Raw genomic sequence first — 19,252 nt, forward strand, 5'->3', positions numbered from 1 at the left:
TGTGTTAATTGGTTTCCCTTTTCTTTGTTGAAGAGGGTCTGTGCAATCCTTCTGCCTAGTCCGCCATCTTGCCCCGCCTCAGGACTAATTTTTTCCATGAATCTTTTATTTTCTTCATTCTTCTTTGCTCTGGACAAGGAGAGACCCATCATTGCATCTAGATGGCTGCTTGCAAGCTTTTAAGATCCCAGTCGCTACTCGTCAAAGTAAGAGGTGGAACAATGTTTTGTGTAGTATGTTACGCCAATTGAGTTCGATGTCCCCTGTGACTATGGTCCCAAGCCCACAGGTTCAACTCCTTGGTCCCTCTGGGTAGCTGGTGGAGTAGCTTCTTAAAGACAACCAAACACCTGGAGGGAAAGAGTCACTGGGCCTGCAGGCTTAGGACCATATTCTCAGGGGACACCATGCTCAATTGGCACAACATAATACATAAAAATCTTGTTCTGCATCCTCCTTTGTTGAGTAGCTACAGAGGTCTTCAAGGCTATAGAGTGGCCATCTAAGATGCAACTACTGGTCTCCCCTCATCTGTAGCAAAGAAGAGTAAAGAAAATCAAAGTCATTTGGAAACAGTAAGTCCAAGGATATGATGGAACACAGGGACCTCAGCCTTCATCACCCTGAGACCAGAAGAACTAGATGATGTCCGGCTACCAATGCCAACCACTAAGAAAGGGATCAGAATTGGAGATCCTGGATAGAGTGGGAGGGAAAATGTGGAACAAAATTCAAAAACACAAAAAGGACCAGAATTACTAGTCAGATAGAGACTGCTGGAACACCTAATACTATGGCCCCAGGTTATCCTTCGAGCCTGGAACTAGACTCGCTTCTTTATACAGCCAAACAGTAAAAAGTCCTACAGGCAGAACACCTACCCCAGAGAGATGCACCCACCTACCCTAGGGAGGTGGACCCCCTAGATCAAACAACCATGAGATATCAGAAGGGCAGCTTTTGTATAGCACGAAAGCTGGACAGACAGGAATGCATGGAAAAGAAGGGCACAGGGACTGGGTAGCCAAAGGAAGGAGAGCTTTTATGCTTGGGGATTGTAATTGGGAGCTGTGAGGCCAGATGTGCATGAACTGTTGTGTGTAAAACAAATCTGCTTTGTACATTTGCACCCACAACCCAATAAAAAATTTTTTAAAAAATACTTAAATAACTACAGTTCTAAATTGTTGCTGAGCACCTTAAGGTTTCAACTGTCTATAGTACTCTTATTTTCTTCAATACTCTTAGTACTAAAATCCTTAATAATTTCAGTCTATCCCTTTCATTTATGTCTAATGTTATATTTATAGAAAGCTGAGAGTCAACTACTCTAAGCTTATTTATTCCTACCTTGTGCTTTACCAGTCAATACAGTAAATAGTTCATAGTTTCTTTGCATGTGCCATATTGTTTCATTCCCTCAAGACTTTGTTCATGTTGTTCAATTAAGACCTGTTTTTACTACTTCATCTGGATAACTTAAACCTACTTTTATAAAACCCAATCAGGTATCATCTTCTCTAAAAAAGGAGATGTCCTCATTACTCTTCTTTAATCTCTAATCTAAGTCAAATTAACTGCCTCTACCTCCCTGTTATAATCCCATCATTTTAATGCAAATTTTTATGTAACTACCACAATTAATGATACTGTTTGTGTCTCCTAGGATGTTGGTGGTGTAGTGGTTAAAGCATTCAGCTGCAAATCAAAAGGTCAGTGGTTTGAATCTACCAGCTGCTCCTTGTGAAAAAGATGAAGCAGTCTGCTTCTGTAAAGAATTACAGCCTTAGAAACCCTATACAGCAGTTCAACTCTGTCCTACAGGGTCACTGTGAGTCACAATCAACTTGATGGCAGTGGGATTTATGTATCTTCTCCTCTAGATGGTAATTTCTAAAGGAGAAACACCATAGCTTATTAATTCTTTATACCAAACTGAACCAATATTAATACACACATTCTATAAACACAGGTTGTTTACATTATCTTCTAATAACATTTGGATTCTAGGTGTATATACCCCACTATGACATCTATAAACAAAGTATGTTTATGTGTGTGTGTGTGTGTGTGTGTGTCTGTCTGTCTGTCTCATGTTCACCATTAATATTCCCACTACCCCATAAGGTAAATCTAAATATTAATCTTGGCATTATAACTAAAATTAAATTGGTCCACCAACAGAACCAGTAGCAATTTAGTCATGTATCACAGACCAAGTTGACCCAACTATTTTTATCTTCTACTCAAATGTCCACAGAGCCCCTTGAATTTCCTGCATTTGATGCTTTTAAGCTAGTCATTTTAATTTTGTGTTTATTCTAGACAAAAATATCTTTTTAAAACCTAATTTTGGTGAAACAATTGAACTATAATAGTACAATGATAAAAAATATGTTTATTCAATATTTTTCCAACAAACAATTTTAAAAACTTAAAGTAACTATTCATAGAAAATTTGACACAATAAAATATACTGGTATGTTTTTTTAAAAAAAAACTAATCTTACCTACAGTCTTGATTATTAATCAGCAATTCAAGGTTTTGGGCTGATGATGAATCTATCATAGCTGTCTGTTCACTACCCTGGAAACAAATCTTCAGCGATTTTGGTGCATAAACTGAATTTTGAATAAATTCAATATATTTTAACAAAGCTGCAACAGCTGCAAGGCAGTAATACCTGTAAGGTGACCAATGATAAATCACTATAAGGTTTCAGAATAAAGAATTTATAGCTTTAAAGGATAAAGAATCTATTATATATATATATACATATACATAATTTTCTTATTTTTGATTCTGATTCACAGGGACCCCCGTTGGGTTTTCCAAAGCAGTAAATCTTTTTTTTTTTATTGTGATTTGGGTGAAAGCTTACAGAGCAAATTCACTTTCCATACAGCAGCTCATATACACTTTCTCATGACACTGACTACAATTTACCACAATGAAACAGCTCCCCCCCACTCCCTCCCCATAGTTACCTCTTCCATGTGTCCTTCCCTCCATGCACTCCTGTCCCCTGAGCTGCCTCCCTGCCCTTTTATTCTGCCATGATTGTTCTCTCCAAGGAGTGTATCTACCTAATGTAAATGTTTACCTCATATGCCTGTCTTTTGTTTAGCTGGAAGCCACAGGAGTGCACTCAATTCCAGACCTGAAGGGCAGCTAGGGGCCTTACTCTCAGTGATTCCATCAGGTTCTATCAGACCAGCAAACCTGGTCCCTTCCCCCCCGCCCAATGATTTTGAGTTTTGTTCCACATTGTTCTCCCACTCTACCCAAGATCTCCTACACAGATCCCCTCCGAGTGGCTGACAGTGGTAGCCGGGCACCCTCTAGTTCTTCTGGTCTCATAGTCACATAGGCTGTGGATTGCATGGTGTACCAGTTACTGGGACTAATTGTTTCCATGAATCTTTTGTTTTCTTTATTCTTCTTTGCTCCGGAAGAGGAGAGTCCCCTCATTGCATCCAGATGGCAGCTTGCAAGCTTTTAAGATCCCAGTCGCTACCCGCCAAAGTAGGATGTGGAACAATGTTTTGTGTAGTTATGTTATGTCAATTAAGTTTGATGTCCCCCCAAGGTAGTAAATCTTTATGGCAGTAGATTGTCCCATCTTCCTTCCATACATATTTGCTTAGCACATCAAAAATAGTCCCTTACCTTTGAAAACTAAGTAATTAACCTCTAAAACATAAAAACTGAGAAAAATAGACAATTTTCTGAAGTCTGATACTTAGTGGATGTTGTTGTTGTTGTTGTTATTGTTCAGTACCATTGAGTCAGCTCCAACTCATAGCAACCATATGTACAACAGAACGAGACACTGCCCAGTCCTGTAACAGCCTCATAATCTTTGTTACACCTGAGCCGATCATTGCAGTCACTGTGTCAATCCATCTCACTGAAGGCCTTTTCCTTTTTTGTTGACCCTCCACTATACCAAGCATGATAGCCTTCTACAGGAATGGTCCATTCTGACAACATGACCAAAGTAGGTCAGATGAAGTCTGGCCTTTCTCGCTTCCAAGAAGCTTTCTTCAAAGTCAGATTTGTTAGTTCTGGCAGTCCATGGTACTTTCAGTATTCTTCACCAACACCACAACTCAAAAGCATCAATTCTTCTTCAGTCTTCCTTATTCATTGTTCAGCTTACAAAAAGGCATATGAGGCAATTAAAAATACTGGCTTGGATTAGGTGCACTTTAGTCTTCAAAGAGCTATCTTTACTCTTTACCACTTTAAACAGGTCTTTTTGCAGCAGATTTGCCCACTCCAATACACCACCTGATGTCTTGACTGCTGCTTCCACTGGTGTGGACTGTGAATCCAAGTAATACGAAATCTCTGACAACTTCAATCTTTTCTCCATTCATCTTGATGCTGCTTATTAGTCCAGTTGTGAGGATTTTCACTTTCTTTATGTTGAGAAGTAAGACATACTGCAGACTATATTCTTTAATCTTCCCCAGTAAGTGCTTCAAGTCATCTTCACTTTCAGGAAGCAAGTTGTGTTGTCTGCATATCGCAGGTTATTAATGAGTCTTCCTCTAGTCCTGACGCCACACTCTTCTTCATATAGTTCAGCTCCTCAGATTATTTCCTCAGCATACAGATTGAATAAGTATGGTGAAAGGATACAACCCTGTTGCACCCCCTTCTTATTTTAAACCATGCAGTTTCCCCTTGTTCTGCTTAAACAACAGCCTCCTGGTCTATGCACAGATTCCTCATGAGCACAATTAAGTTGTTCTGGAATTCTCATTATTCTCAATGTGATCCATAATTTGTAATGATCCACACAGTTGTATGCTTCTGCATAGTCAATAAAATACAAGTAAACATCTTTCTGGTATTCTTTGCTTTCAGCCAAGATCCATCAGCAATGACATCCCTCAATTCACGTCCTCTTCTGAATCCAGCTTTACAGTTCTGGAAGTTCTCTGTCAGTATACTCCTGCAGCCATTTTTCAAATTATCTTCAGTAATATTTTACTTGTGTGTGATATTGATATTATTTGATAATTTCCACATTCTATGGGATCACCTTTCTTTGGAATGGGTACAAATATGGATCTCTTCCAGTCAGTTGGCCAAGTAGCTGTCTTCCAAATTTCTTGGCATAGATGATTAAGCGCTTCTAGCATGGCATCCATTTGTTGAAACATCTCAGTAGATATTCTGTCAATTCCTGGAGTCTTGCTTTTGGCCAATTCCTTCAGTGCAGCTTCAACTTCTTTCTTCAGTACCATTGGTTCTTGATCATATGCCACCTCCTGAAATGGAAGAACATTGACCAATTCTTTTTGGTACAGTGACTCTGTGTATTCCTTCCATCTTCTTTTGATGTTTTGTGCATCATTCAATATTTTGCCCATGTTGTTGTTGTTATATGCCATCAAGTCAGATCCATTTCATAGTGACCCTTCCTAGGGTTTCCGAGGCAGTATCACTATGAAAGTAGATTGCCTTCCAAAGAGTGGCTGGTGGGTTTGAACTGCCAACCTGGTTAGCAGTCAAATGCCTAAGGCACTACGCTACCAGAGCTCCTATTTTGCCCATAAAATCTTTCAATATTGCAACTAGAGGCTTGAATATTTTCTTCAGTTCTTTCAGTTTGAGATATGTCAAGTGTGTTCTTCCTTTTTGGTTTTCTAACTCCAGATCATTGCACATTCCATTATAATAGCTGACTTTGTCTTCCCGAGCTGCTCTTTGAAATCTTCTGTTCACCTCTTCTATCTTGTCATTTTTTTCCATTTGCTTTAGCTACTCTCCATTCCAGAGTAAGTTTCAGAGTTTCATCTGACATCCATTTTGGTCTTTTCTTCCTTTCCTGTCTTTTTAATGACCTTTTGCTTTCTTCATAGATGATGTTCTTGATGTCATCCCACAATTCCTCTGGTTTTCGGTCACTGGTGTTCAAGCATCAAATCTATTTTTTAAATGGTCTCTAAATTCAGGAGGGATATAATCAAGGTCATATTTTGGCCTTTGTTGACTTGTTTTAATTGTTTTCAGCTTCAACTTGAACTTGCATATGAGCACTTGATGGTCTGTTCCACAGTCAGCTCCTGGCCTTGTTTTAGCTGAAGATACTTCTCCATCACCTCTTTCCACAGATGTAGTCGATCTGATTCCTTTGTATCCCCTCTGGTGAAGTCCATGTGTATAGCCACCATTTATGTTGAAAAAAGTATTTGCAATAAAAAAGTCGTTGGTCTTGCAAACTTCTATTATGTGATCTCCAGCAGCATTTCTATCACCAAGGCCATATTTTCCAACTACTGGTGATTCTTTTTTGTTTCCAACCTTTGCATTCCAAACACCAGTGAAAAACAACACATTCTGATTGCACATTTGGTCAACTACAGATTGCAGAAATTTTAAAAATCTTCAATTTCCTAGTCTTTGGCATTGGTGGTTGGTGCATAAATTTGAGTAATAGTAGTATTAACTGTCTTCCTTAGAGGCATATGGGTATTTTCCTATCACTAACAGCAATGTACTTCAGGATAGATCTTGAAACATTCTTTGTGATAATGAATGCCATGCCACTCCAATTTGTCTTTCCCAAGAAAGTAGATTATATGGTTGTCTGATTCAAAATGGCCAAAACCAGTCCATTTTCACTCACTAATGCCTAGGATATTGATGTTTTATGTATTCCATTTCATTTTCGACAACTTCTAATTTTCCTAGATTGATACTTGGCACATTCCAAGTTCTGATTATTGGAGGTTTGCAGCTGTTTCTTCATATTTTGAGTCATGCCACATCAGCACATGGAGGTCCCAAAAGCTTTACTCCATCCATATCATTAAGGTCAGCTCTACTCTGAGGAGGCAGCTCTTTCCCAATCATATTTTGAGTGCCTTCTAACCTGATGGGCTGATCTTCCAGCACTAGACCAAACAATATTTCATATTCATAAAGTTTTCCTGTAATGTATCAGACAGTGTTTCACTGCTATTCATTTCAGTGGCCAATTCTTTGGGAAGTAGATGACCCCTTCCTTCTTCTGAGTCTGTCTTCATCTGGAAGCTCCACTGAAACTGGTCCACATGGATGATCCTGCTAATATTTCAAATACTGGTGGCATAGCCTCCAGCCTCACAGCAGTACGCAGACCACCACAGTATGACAAACTGATAGACAAACAGTGGTAATGGATATTAGATTCCAACAGATCATATGTTAGAGGACAAAATTCAACGATGATTGATGTCATTTTTTAATATTGTTGTTGTTGTTGCTATGTGCCATCCAATTCGGAACCAACTCACAGCAAACACTCCTTGGGTTTCCAAGGCGGTATCACTGCGGAAGTAGATTGCCCAACTTTCCTTCCAAGGAGTGGCCAGTGGGTTTGAACCACCAGCCTTCCAGTTAGCAGTCAAGTGCCTTAGGCACTATGCTACCAGAGTTCCTTTTTTTTTTCTTTTAACCATTCTAAATAATTAATGTCAAAACAAAGTTTGACAGGATTAACAGTAGAATAAGGAAGTCCCAAAGTATAGGAAAGTATGTTACAATATTGGTGAGTGGTAATCATTGTGATTAAGTAAGAAAACAAGCAGTCCAACCTGGTTCAAAAAACGTGTTTGTTGACCATGTTCCAAGAAATATCTGTTCCAAAAATATCATTCCCAGTCTCATACTGAATGCTTTAGGGGAAGACGTATGAAATAATATGAACAGAGCTTTATCTCTGTTTTCATTCTATGTCCTCATGTTTTTAGATTCCTATAGCTACGTAGGAGCTCTGGTAGCATAGTGGCTAAGGCACTTGACTGCTAACCAGAAGGCTGGCGGTTCAAACCCACCAGCCACTCCTCGGAAGGAAGGTTGGGCATTCCTACTTCCGTAGTGATACTGCCTCGGAAACCCAAGGAGGGGTCGCTATGAGTCGGGGCCGACTCGAAGGCACAAAACAACAACAACAACATAGCTACTTAAGGGGGAGCTCTGGTAGCATAGTGGCTAAGGCACTTGACTGCTAACCAGAAGGCTGGTGGTTCAAAACCACCAGCCACTCCTCAGAAGGAAGGTTGGGTAATCTACTTCCGTTGCAATACTGCCTTGGAAACCCAAGGAGGGGTCGCTATGAGTAGGGTTCAACTCAAAGGCACATAACAACAACAACAACAACATAGCTACTTAAAGGACCTCTAGTGGTGCAATGCCTAAGGCATTTGACTGCTAACTGGAAGGCTGGCAGTTCAAACCCACCAGCCATTCAGCAAAGGAAGAAGGGGCAATCTACTTCGACAAAGATTTACTGTGTCAGAGTCAGAATCGACTCAATAGCAATGAGTTTGGTTTCTTGGTTTACAGCTACTTGAGATTTTCTCTCCCAAGTCAAGTGGCCAGGAGCCAGTAAATAGATTATGACTAAGGTGGGTATATTCTATATAAATTAAGTTAGCCATTTATGGTTTTTTTTATTTTATTTTTTTTTTACTATTTCAATAATTACTGAGTACGTATTATGAGCCAAGCACTTTTCTAGGTGGAAGGGATACAACAGCAAACAAAATGCAAAAGTCCTCGCCCTCAAGGAACTCACACCGAAGATTTATTACTTTCCTTAAGTCATAACTTACTTGGACTGAACCTCCATTAGGACAGTGCTGAATTCTGCTATGCATAGCTGTTCAATGAACTCTAATCCTTTCGTTTCATTGAAGTATTTCCTTTGGATAGTGGTGAAATTAACATTCTGCAAAGAAGTTTTAATTTCAAAATAAATTTTTAAGAGTCATATGCTTGCCTAAAACTGCAATCTTAAATAAATTCCACGACATGGGTTAAGTGACTTAAGTATTGGTTAAAGTTTATTTTTTCATGTTTCCAGTTAAATAAAAATATTTTCTCAGTTATTTACAGAAAAGAATATAATTTTCTTTCTTGTAAATGAATTACAGTGCAGTTTGTAGCTATTATAAGACTATTCTTGCATGACATTTATTTCAATCTTTAAAACTCTGCTCAAGTTTCTGCTTCTCCACAAAGCCTTTCCTCACATCCCCCTCTACTGCCCCATGAGTTAATCACTCACTAATCTAAATTACTTTTATACACATCTATTTTATTGTACATATCACACTGAATTACAAATACACACACACACACACATATATAAATTCAATAAAACCATAAGCTCCTAAAAGGTAAACATAACCTGTCATTAAATTATTCCTTTCCAGTTCATGGTACAGTTCTTTAGCACAGGGCAGATAGTCATTAAATGTTTAATTAACTGAGGTGAATATGTTAGGCACAACGATAAAAAACAAATATGAGAGTCTCTGTGTTCCAGTAATTTTATTCTATAGCAATAATAGCACACATGTTTCACATTCAGTTTTATATATTCTATCATAACTGAGAAAAGTAAGATCCTTAGAGTGTGGTATTTGAGGAAGATGAAAATATTAACTCTATCTGTAGGACCTATGAAATGCTCTCTTCATGAGAAAAGTCCACTTAGAATAAAGAAAAGGAAGTAATGGAACTTTTAAAAAGAACAAAAAATAAAAACATGAAGTAGTAAATAAAAGATTTACCTACTTTAAATAAAAGTGATGGATAAGAAAGGTAATATAAAAACAACGAACTATGCCATTATTGTAAAAAATCAAGGAAAGGTTTATATATGGAAGGAAATTTTCTTTGTTGGTTACCAGGGGTGGGAGGGGAGGGAAGGAACACTGTTATATAGATAGAGACAAGTATTGATTTGGGTGAAGGGAAGGGTAATGTACCAAATGTAAGTGATCAACACAGTGGCACTAAAGAAGAAGACAGAAAGAGGTGCATCAGAGGTACAGATAACAAAGATGAATGCTTTTGTACATACAGTAGTGCATTGTCAGTGATGCCAAACATTGATCTACAGGTGGATAGATGGGTGGACAGGCTGAATGATTAGTATGTCTATGCAGGGCGGAGTGTACCCATGACCATCAATAGGGTTGGCAAACAATGTTTCTATAAGTGTATTTGTATGTTCTGTAAGAATTCCCAGGTATACAGTAGAGCTGATAAGGGACAAGGTTGTAATCACTTCTTGGCCACAGCCAGCTACCCAAAGAGAGCAAGTAGTTGGACCTGTGGGCTCAAGACCATGGTCGCAGGGGCCATCAAGCTCAATTGGCATAACATACTACACAAAAACATTGTTCCACATCCTACTTTGGCGAGTAGTGACTGGGATCTTAAAAGCTTACAAGCGGCCATCTAGATGCAATGATGGGTCTCTCTTCATCCAGAGCAAAGAAGAATTAAGAAAACCAAAGACACATGGAAACAACTGGTCCAAGGGACTGGTACACCATGCAATCCTCAGCCTATAGGACTATTAGAACTAGATGGTGCCCAGCTACCACTGTCAACCACTCAGAGGGGGATCTATATAGGAGATCCTGGATAGAAATAGGAGATCCTGGATAGAATGGGAGAACAATGCAGAACAAAACTTAAAATCATTTTAAAAATAAAAAAGGTACCAGCTTTGCTGGTCTGATAGAGCCTGGTGGAACCCTGAGACTATGGCCCCCAGTTGCTCTTCAGGTCTGGAATTGAACCCACTCCTGTGGCTTCCAGACAAACAAAAGACAGGCACAGAAGTTGAACATTTATTTACATTAGGTAGATACACTGCCTGAAGAGATCAATCATGGGAGAATAGAAGGGCTGTAATGCACATGGAAACAGCTAAGGGGGCAGAAGTGCATGGAAGGGTAGGACACAGAGAAGGGGTAACTATGGAGAAGAAGTGAAAGGGGAGCTCCTGCATTGTGGGAAATTGCAGTCAACATCATGAGACAAAGTGTATGTGAGCTGCTGTATGGAAAGTGAATTTTCATCCAAATCACAATAAAATTTAAGAAAAAAAAAGGACTATGAAGGAGCTGTAAAAAAAAAAGTGTGAGTGTGTAGGTAATTTGTTATGTGCCAAGTTTGTTTTAGAAGCCGTCTCGTTGAATCTTCAAACCATATTGAGTCTAATTATCCTCAATTACCCAGTAAGTAAATTCAAAAAAGTTAAGTTTCCTAATATCATACAGTTGATAAGAGTCACAGCTACGACTAAGCCCAGATTTCTTTGACTACAAAGTCCATATTCCTCTAGTCACAGTTTCTGATCTAATGTATTTTTATGGTAAATTAATAATAATGATGATGACAATAATAATGATACTGATTTTCCCTCTGCTTATAATATTCTTCCCCAAAATACCGCCATGGGTCACTCCCTTACTTCCTTGAAGACTTTGCCCAGATGTCCCCTGATTAGTGAAGCCATCTATAATCATCCTACATAAAATAGAAATTCCCTAGGAGGTAGATCTATTACTGACTCTATTTTATTGGTTTAAAAAACAAACCTGGCACTCAAAGAGGTTAAGGAACTTGGTCAAAGACATTTATAGTCAGGATTTTAATTCAGGACAATCTAATTTCTCTATTCGAAAGCACTATGTTATACCTCCTTACAACTCAAATGTTGTGAATATATGTAGCTTTTGCCTTTGGAGGTTTCATCTACTCCACCTTTCAGTGGTTCTGGTAGGAGTATCAATTACAGTCTGTCTCCCCACATTCCCCAAGGTTAATCAATGACAGTACCTCCACCCTCAGCAATAATGATAAATCTAATATGTGGGACCATGAACCATGCAGAATCAGTCAGATTTCTTCCTTAGGTTCATATGTGGGAACTGGAATAAAGTTCTTTTTCCTCTGGGCTGGTCAAGCTGAAACAACATCAGCCTGGAGCCACAAGCGTCATCTTCTCAAACCTCACTGAAGAAATCTGTTTGTACCAGAAATAGGGTCCATCCAATTATTCAACTTTCCAGTTACATAACCCAGTAAATTTCCTCTTTTGCTTAAGCTACTTTAAGTTAGACTACTATTACTTACAGGAGCTCTGGTGGCTTAGTGCCTAAGATATTTGACTGCTAACCAGAAGGCTGGCAATTCAAACCCACCAGCCACTCCTCAGAAGGAAGGTAGGGCAATCTACTTCCCTAGAAATTCCGCCTCGGAAACCCAAGGCGGGTTTGCTATGAGTTAAATCAACTCCACATCAGTGAGTTTGGGTTTTTTTACTATTACTTACAATCAAAAGATTCAGAACACTTGATCAGAACAACAACAAAAAAAAAAAACTAAAGTTGAAAAGGGATATATGAATAACTGATGAAAAAATTGTGAAGTAATGCATGAAAGAGAAAACAAATTAAAGAGAAGTATAGTAGAGACACTAGATTAGAATAGGGACCAATTCTGGCAATGGGTAAAAAAAGATAGCTGAGCTATGAAATATCTCTAAGAGCACCACAACTCTTATGACAGCAGATACCGACTACATTAACTTATTGGACCCTAAATCTCAGTTTGGTTCCAAATGCATTAAGAGTAAAAGATAACTCCAGCACTAGTAGCAAAGTTCAACAAGACAGAAAATAACAAATGCTGGCGAGGTTGTGGAGAGATTGGGACTCTCATACACTGCTGGTGGGACTGTAAAATGGTACAACCATTGTGGAAAGCAGTATGGCGATTCCTTCAAAAGTTGGAGATACAAATACCATTTGACCCAGCCATCCCATTACTAGGTATATACCCTAAAGAAGTGAGAGCCATAACAAGAACAGATATATGCACGCCGATGTTCATCGCAGCACTATTTACAATAGCCAAAACTTGGAAACAACCTAGATGTCCAACAACTGAGGAATGGATAACCAAACTTTGGTACATTCACACAATGGAATACTATGCAACGCTAAAGAATAATGTAGAATCTGCAGAACACTGCATAACGTGGATGAACTTGGAGGACATTATGCTGAGCGAAATAAGTCAGTCACAAAAGGACAAATATTGTATTAGTCCGTTATTGTAAAAGTTAAGGAAATGTTTATATATTGGAGGACATTTTCTTTGTTGGTTACCAGGGGTGGGAGGGAAGGGGAGGGAATGCTGTTAGGTAGATAGAGATAAATATTGATTTGGGTGAAGAGAAGGGCAATGTACCAAATGTGAGTGACCAATATGGCAGCATTGAGGATGAGAAAGACAGAGAGAGTTACATGGGCAGTACAAACAACAAATATGAACCCCTTTGTAAATACAATACTGAGTTGTTAATGAAAGCAAATATGGGTATAGGGACGGATAGATGGGTGAACAAGCTAAACAATTATGTATGTCTAAATGGGGAGTGTATCCAAGATCATATACAGGGTTGGCAGAATATGGGCCTCTCGAAGAGTATGAAGGGATGGACACTGGGAGGAGGTAACTATGGGGAGGAAGTGGGAGGGGATCTGCTGCATTGTAAATTTTGGTCAATGACATGAGACAAAGTATATGTGAACTGCTGTATGAAAAGTGAATTTACTCTGTAAATCTTCACCCAAATCCTAATAAAAAAAAAAAAAAAGAGTAAAAGATAAATCTACAAAAGTAACAAAATACAACATTCTGAAAATAATTTGCACTCCTCAGGAACTATTCCAACTATAATGCTGCCTATATGGATTGCTATCACAGACCCCGTTCCACAAAAAAAAAAGATTTGCTATAGGGAAGAGATAAGCCACATCTCTTCTTATATGTTCTATCATATATAGAAAAGCCTTTACAGAGGGGGAGAGGATTTGCTGGATAAGGCTCCACAGCACTTCCATGTCACTGCACACAACTAGAAGCTAGACTAACAGCTAATTGTGAGGCAATACATTATACCAATGGAAGTTGAAACAATATTGTGACATAGATCTAATTCTCTCAGGCAAAAAGTACTTGCTGATAGGTGGTATCCCCTATAAGGGTTAAGAACTTCAACTTCAACTAGTCTGACAACAGAGAAACTAGTTTATGAGAGCTATGCCTAAGGAGGAAGAGAGGTCTGGAGACCTACTTTCAAAAATCAGCCACTGAAAATGGTCAGATCTGTTGTGCACAAGGTTGCCATAACAGAGTCCAACTCAAAGGCAGCTAACAACAAACAACATGCCTAACAAGGGTGTCACTAGGTTGGTGCAAATGGTTAACACGCTTCAATGCAAGGCAAAAGGTTGAAAGTTCAAGTCCATCCAAAGGCACTTCAGAAGGCTTAGTGATCTACTTCTGAAAAATCAGTCATTGAAATTATGGAGCACAATTCTACCCTGGCATACATAGGGTCACCATGAGTTGGAAACAACTCAAAGACAATTGATTTTTATACCTAAGGAGGCCTATGCTTTCTCTGAAGGGTCTTCTCCCTGTATACTCTGTGAAACTTCCTGATTTCCTAAACTATATTTCCTTTTGTTTAAAGTAGATCAAGAGTGCCAACTTAAATAAGTGGATTTCCTGTCACTAATTAATAGTTCTTTGATTCGACTCATAGAAACCCCTCCTTGGGTTTCCGAGGTGGTATCTCTATGGAAGTACACTGCCCAATCTTCCTTCTGAGAAGTGGCTGGTGGGTTTGAACCTCCAGTCTTCTGGATAGCAGTCAAATGCCTTAGGCACTACACCACCAGAGCTCCCTGATTAGAACTTATATTCAGTAATAACTTTAGGCTAGTAAATATAAAGTTAATAAAATTTCTCTTCATAATGATATTACAAAACAGATTTTAAAGTAAGATCTTGAATGTTACTATTGAGAATAAAATCAATTACCTTGAAATTTTCTGTGATCAGAGCAAACAACTTGGTTGAATTCCCCACAACACAAGCAGTATTTGACATTATTATTTCCAAAGGTGATAAAATTTTGAGTTTAGTGATCACCTGAAATAGTTTAAGTAAACATTTTATTATACGTAAGGTTAGGATGTCCTCTAAAACAAAGTTTCATATTTTTCAGAGAAGAGTTAAAAGTATTTAAAATTAATCCATAAATATACAAGATTACAACTATTTTAATTATGTATTTCAATTAAAGCATATTTCTAATGGGGATATAGTAAATATATATCCTATAAATTAAAATATAAAATATTAACATATTTTATTTACAATAAAATATTATGCATTTTTAAATTTAAAAATATTGTAAAAATAAAATAATGTAAATTTAATTTACAACAGTTTGAAATAGTTCTGGGTTCAAAAATTTGTTTGAACTTCTCAAGTATATATTCCTAATATGAGATTCTACTTAGTATTCTATCCATTTCTATGAAAAATAGAAAAATATCCAATAGCATAACTATGATGATATAATCAGTATAACAACACTAGATACATCTTGTAAACTGAGAGTACAGAAACACAAATAAGTAACACCTGCCTTATCACTTATATTTCTCACATATAAGGTGCATTTCTTAGAAATGCTCTAAGCATAAAAATTCTTAATCAACTTGTCTAACATTTCTGTTTTTAAAAAGCTTTTTTCTATTCTTTTAAAATTTCAGAAAAATGTGAAATATCCAGAAAAGTTACTATACAGTACTAATGTCATTTAAGACATTAGGAATATTAAAAGATTAATTATTAGTTAGAAAAACCTAGGTTGCAATGAGGATTTTGGGAAAAAAAATAAGTAACAATTAAATAGTAAAAATACCATAATTTTTAAATAATATTAATAGAGTTAAATAACTTTTTAATATCTAAATAAGTTCAGGATAGACTATTTTTACTAGAGAGGTCACACAAATTCCCAGGATGATAGGCCAGTAGCCCAAATGACTGATATGAAATGAAGGCAAGACAAGACGTGAAAACAAGAAGTAAAGAGAGTAATAAAGACTGATGTAAAATGTCAGCTTCCCTTCACTCTGGAAAATAAAATTCAAATACAGTTCATTGAAGACAACTGTCTGCAGTTAACATAATCACATATACTATTTTTGTAACGAGACCAGGAAGTATTAATTTGAAGATATTAATTTCAGAAATAAAATAGTAACTTCAGGATTGTTAAGAACTCTGATGGTGCAGCATTCAGCTGGTAACCAAAAGATCAGCAGTTGAAACCCATGAGCCACTCCATGGAACAAAGATTAGGCAGTTTACTTCCATAAAGATTTACAGCCTTGGAAACATTATGAGACAGTTCTACCCTGTCTTATAGAGTCACTGTGAGTCATTTTGGGTTTGGTTTTGGGTTTGGGATTGTTAAAATTACAGCCAAAGATCCTGTTTTTAGGACAAACACTTTAAAATTAAAAATCAGATGTAAAACTATTTTATTTTAATTTAGAGTAATCTACATTTGTGCAATGGTTAACAACCTCTATTCTACCAAAAAGTAAACTAATTAAGAAAGTAATGACTTGAAAATATGTATACCATACACCAGATCAACCATTTTCTAGTATTATACGTACTTACCTTTGTATATGTTGTGTTGTCTGCAAATTGGGATAATATAATTTGTGGGTTTTTTAAGTCAATGCTTGCCATTCCTATTTCACCTCTGGCAAGTCCTCGCCCTTCTACAACAGCTACAATAATCGATGGGGAGTGTATAGAAACTGTAGATGAAGATGTAGCTGCTAAAAATTTTTAAATGTAGAAAACATTAATAAAATCTCAAAGCACCATGTCTCTAACACATGCTTATCATAACCAAGGAAATAACTTTTCTCCTCAAAAAAGAACTTTTGATTACCGAGACAAAATAAAAAATATTAATTGTCAAAGTTTTCACCAAAACTTAACTTCAAAATTAAAATGAAATTACATATGGTCTTATTTTTACTGGAATGGAATAATAAAAGGAACACTGAAGTTGGAAGCAGAAAACCAAGATTATTTATCTTACTCTGCCATTTAAAAGCTATTTGAATTTGAGCAAATTTTTTTTCATTATGTAACAAAAAAGGACCTCTAGTGACATAGTGGATAAGGCATTTGGCTGCTAACCAGAAGGTCAGTGATTCAAACCCAGCAGCTACTTCATGGAAGGAAGATAGGGTGATCTACTCTGTAAAGATGTACAGACTTGGAAAACCAATGAGGGTTGCTATGAGTCAGAATCAATTTAATGGCAGTGAGTTTGTTTTTTCGGTCATATAATAAAAAAAATCACAAAATGTAATAAAGTACCTCCACTGTCTAAATAAAGAGCTAGTTGGAAGAATCAAATGGGATAATATAAATGAATGTATTTTATAAAAACTAACACATTATTCAAATCCAAATCTCTAATCATGAGATACCTGTGTAAAGTGGAAACAAAATTAAACAAAATAACCAACATTTATTAAATGCTTACTATGTGCCAAGAATGTTCTAAATTCTTTACTTAAATTAACTCATTTAATTGCTTAACAATCCTGTCAGATAAAATTTTTTTTCCCATTTACTAATAAGAATACTGAGCAAGGATGGACTTTGTAGAACCAGCACTTGCACCCAAACAGCCTGGTTCTGAGCCAATACTCTTAACCAATACTTAACTAGTGATTTTGAGAGCTGTGCCTTACAAACTATGAATGCTCAAGTAACTCACTTAACCTTTCTAAAGAAATTCTTTCTTCCTTGTAAACCGGAAATATCAAAATTTATTTCATAAGGTTATTATGAGAAAGAAATATAATAATATAGATGTATTGTGCAAATAATATGAAGTTGTTTAAATATAGAACATTATTCCTGGTTGAAAAAAAAAAGACTAAAAACATCTTAAATTTTAATTTCAAAAAAGCAAAATTATCTTGTATTACATTGTAATACTTTAAATTCATCTTTCTCTTCTTCTTTCCATCCCAGATCTAGATTCCTTTCTTTCTCTTATATTCTTTTATTACAACCCTACAAAAACTAATCCATTTATGCTGAGTTAGTGTCAACTTCCGAGTACATTTAAAAATCTATTATTTAGATCTCAGAATTTTTGCCCTCTGAAAGCAATGTTATAAATGGTGATTAAGTTTACATCAAGTCTGTAGAAGTCAGTTTAAACTCTACTATAGCTGCAATAGGAGCTCTGGTAGCATAGTGGCTAAAGCACTTGACTGCTAACCAGAAGGCTGGCGGTTCAAACCCACCAGCCACTCCTCGGAAGGAAGGTTGGGCAATCCTACTTCCGTAGTGATACTGCCTCGGAAACCCAAGGAGGGGTCGCTATGAGTCGGGGCCGACTCGACGGCACACAACAACAACAACAACATAGCTGCAATAGCGTATGGCCTTCTGTGGGGCAGTGTATTACTTGGTATGGCTTTATAAGCCATAGTCTTTGTAACTCCCACCAGATTACTGGGTGGGAACACACAAATAAGGTTTGTTGGGATTGGTTAGTTTTGTCGCTCTGCCAGGCTTCAAATGAGCTTTCCTAGAGGAAGAAGGGGGATATCATTGCCATCAAGAGAGAAGAGCTGGAGGAGAAATAATGTGTGTCCTTGGATCTGAGATCCTTGAACTGGATCTCCTTGGCTGAGAGACGCCTGGCTAAGAGAGAGAGATGTCCAGCTGAGAGAGAGACGTCCAGCTGACAGAGAGATGTCTGGGAGAGACAGTGGCAGTGAACAAAGAAGTATGAGATGAAGCGGTGGGCTTGCTAGTAGAGTGGAGTGCACATAGATGTAGCTATCAGCAAATATCTTTGTAACACTTGCCCAAGCAGGGTACAGGGCAAGCCAAGGGGTCAAGAGCCACAGAAGCATGCCTGAGGGCAAAGCAGAGAGGAAACCATCCTGATCAAAGAATTGTATCCTGAGAGCATTCCTGAACCTGAATTGTAACCTGTTATTTCCCTAATAAACCCCATAATCATGAATATTATCTGTGAGTTCTATGTGGCCTCTCGTCACAATGAATTATTGAACCCAGTAGAAAAGTAGTGAGTGTCGTGAAAGGGACAGTTGGTGTTAGAACTGGTAAAAGGCTGCAGAGTAGTGGCACATCTGACCTCATAGGAATAAGCCTTGAGCTGTGGATGGTGACTTATTTCCCTCTTGTGAGGTTGAAGGAGGTCAGAGGATGCTGCTTCCATGTACTTTTTGCACCTTCCTATTTTTCTAACTGGAAAATGAACATCAACTTCTAGTGCAAATTCAATACAATCAGAACATATCTCCCCTAATCTTCTAAAAGAACATTTACTCTGTTATTGTTCTATCATAAATAATATTGATTGAGAGACAGACCAAAGAAAACACAAAAAAAAACTTAAAAGAATCTGGAAGAAAATACAAGAACAAAATGACAAAATAAATGAAAAATTAGAAATGATTCTAAATCTACAAATAGAAATCCAGAAGATTAATACTAAATTGT

At 37.3% G+C, this 19,252-nt stretch overlaps 1 protein-coding gene across 1 annotated transcript in view; it reads right to left on the reverse strand.

The window, feature by feature from the left end:
* MSH4 (mutS homolog 4) overlaps positions 1-19,252 on the reverse strand; it is a 228,115-nt gene that overhangs the window by 177,575 nt on the left and 31,288 nt on the right. The window contains exons 3-6 of the mRNA XM_007958126.2: positions 16,361-16,521; positions 14,699-14,809; positions 8,614-8,729; positions 2,511-2,684 (exon numbers count right to left, since the gene is read on the reverse strand). Of these exons, the coding sequence (XP_007956317.1) occupies positions 2,511-2,684; positions 8,614-8,729; positions 14,699-14,809; positions 16,361-16,521 (562 nt within the window). The remainder of the gene's footprint in view (positions 1-2,510; positions 2,685-8,613; positions 8,730-14,698; positions 14,810-16,360; positions 16,522-19,252) is intronic.

This window comes from Orycteropus afer, unplaced genomic scaffold (assembly GCF_000298275.1).
Source record: "Orycteropus afer afer isolate SDZICR_OR568_19922 unplaced genomic scaffold, OryAfe1.0 scaffold00856, whole genome shotgun sequence".
Taxonomy (NCBI): Eukaryota; Metazoa; Chordata; class Mammalia; order Tubulidentata; family Orycteropodidae; genus Orycteropus; species Orycteropus afer.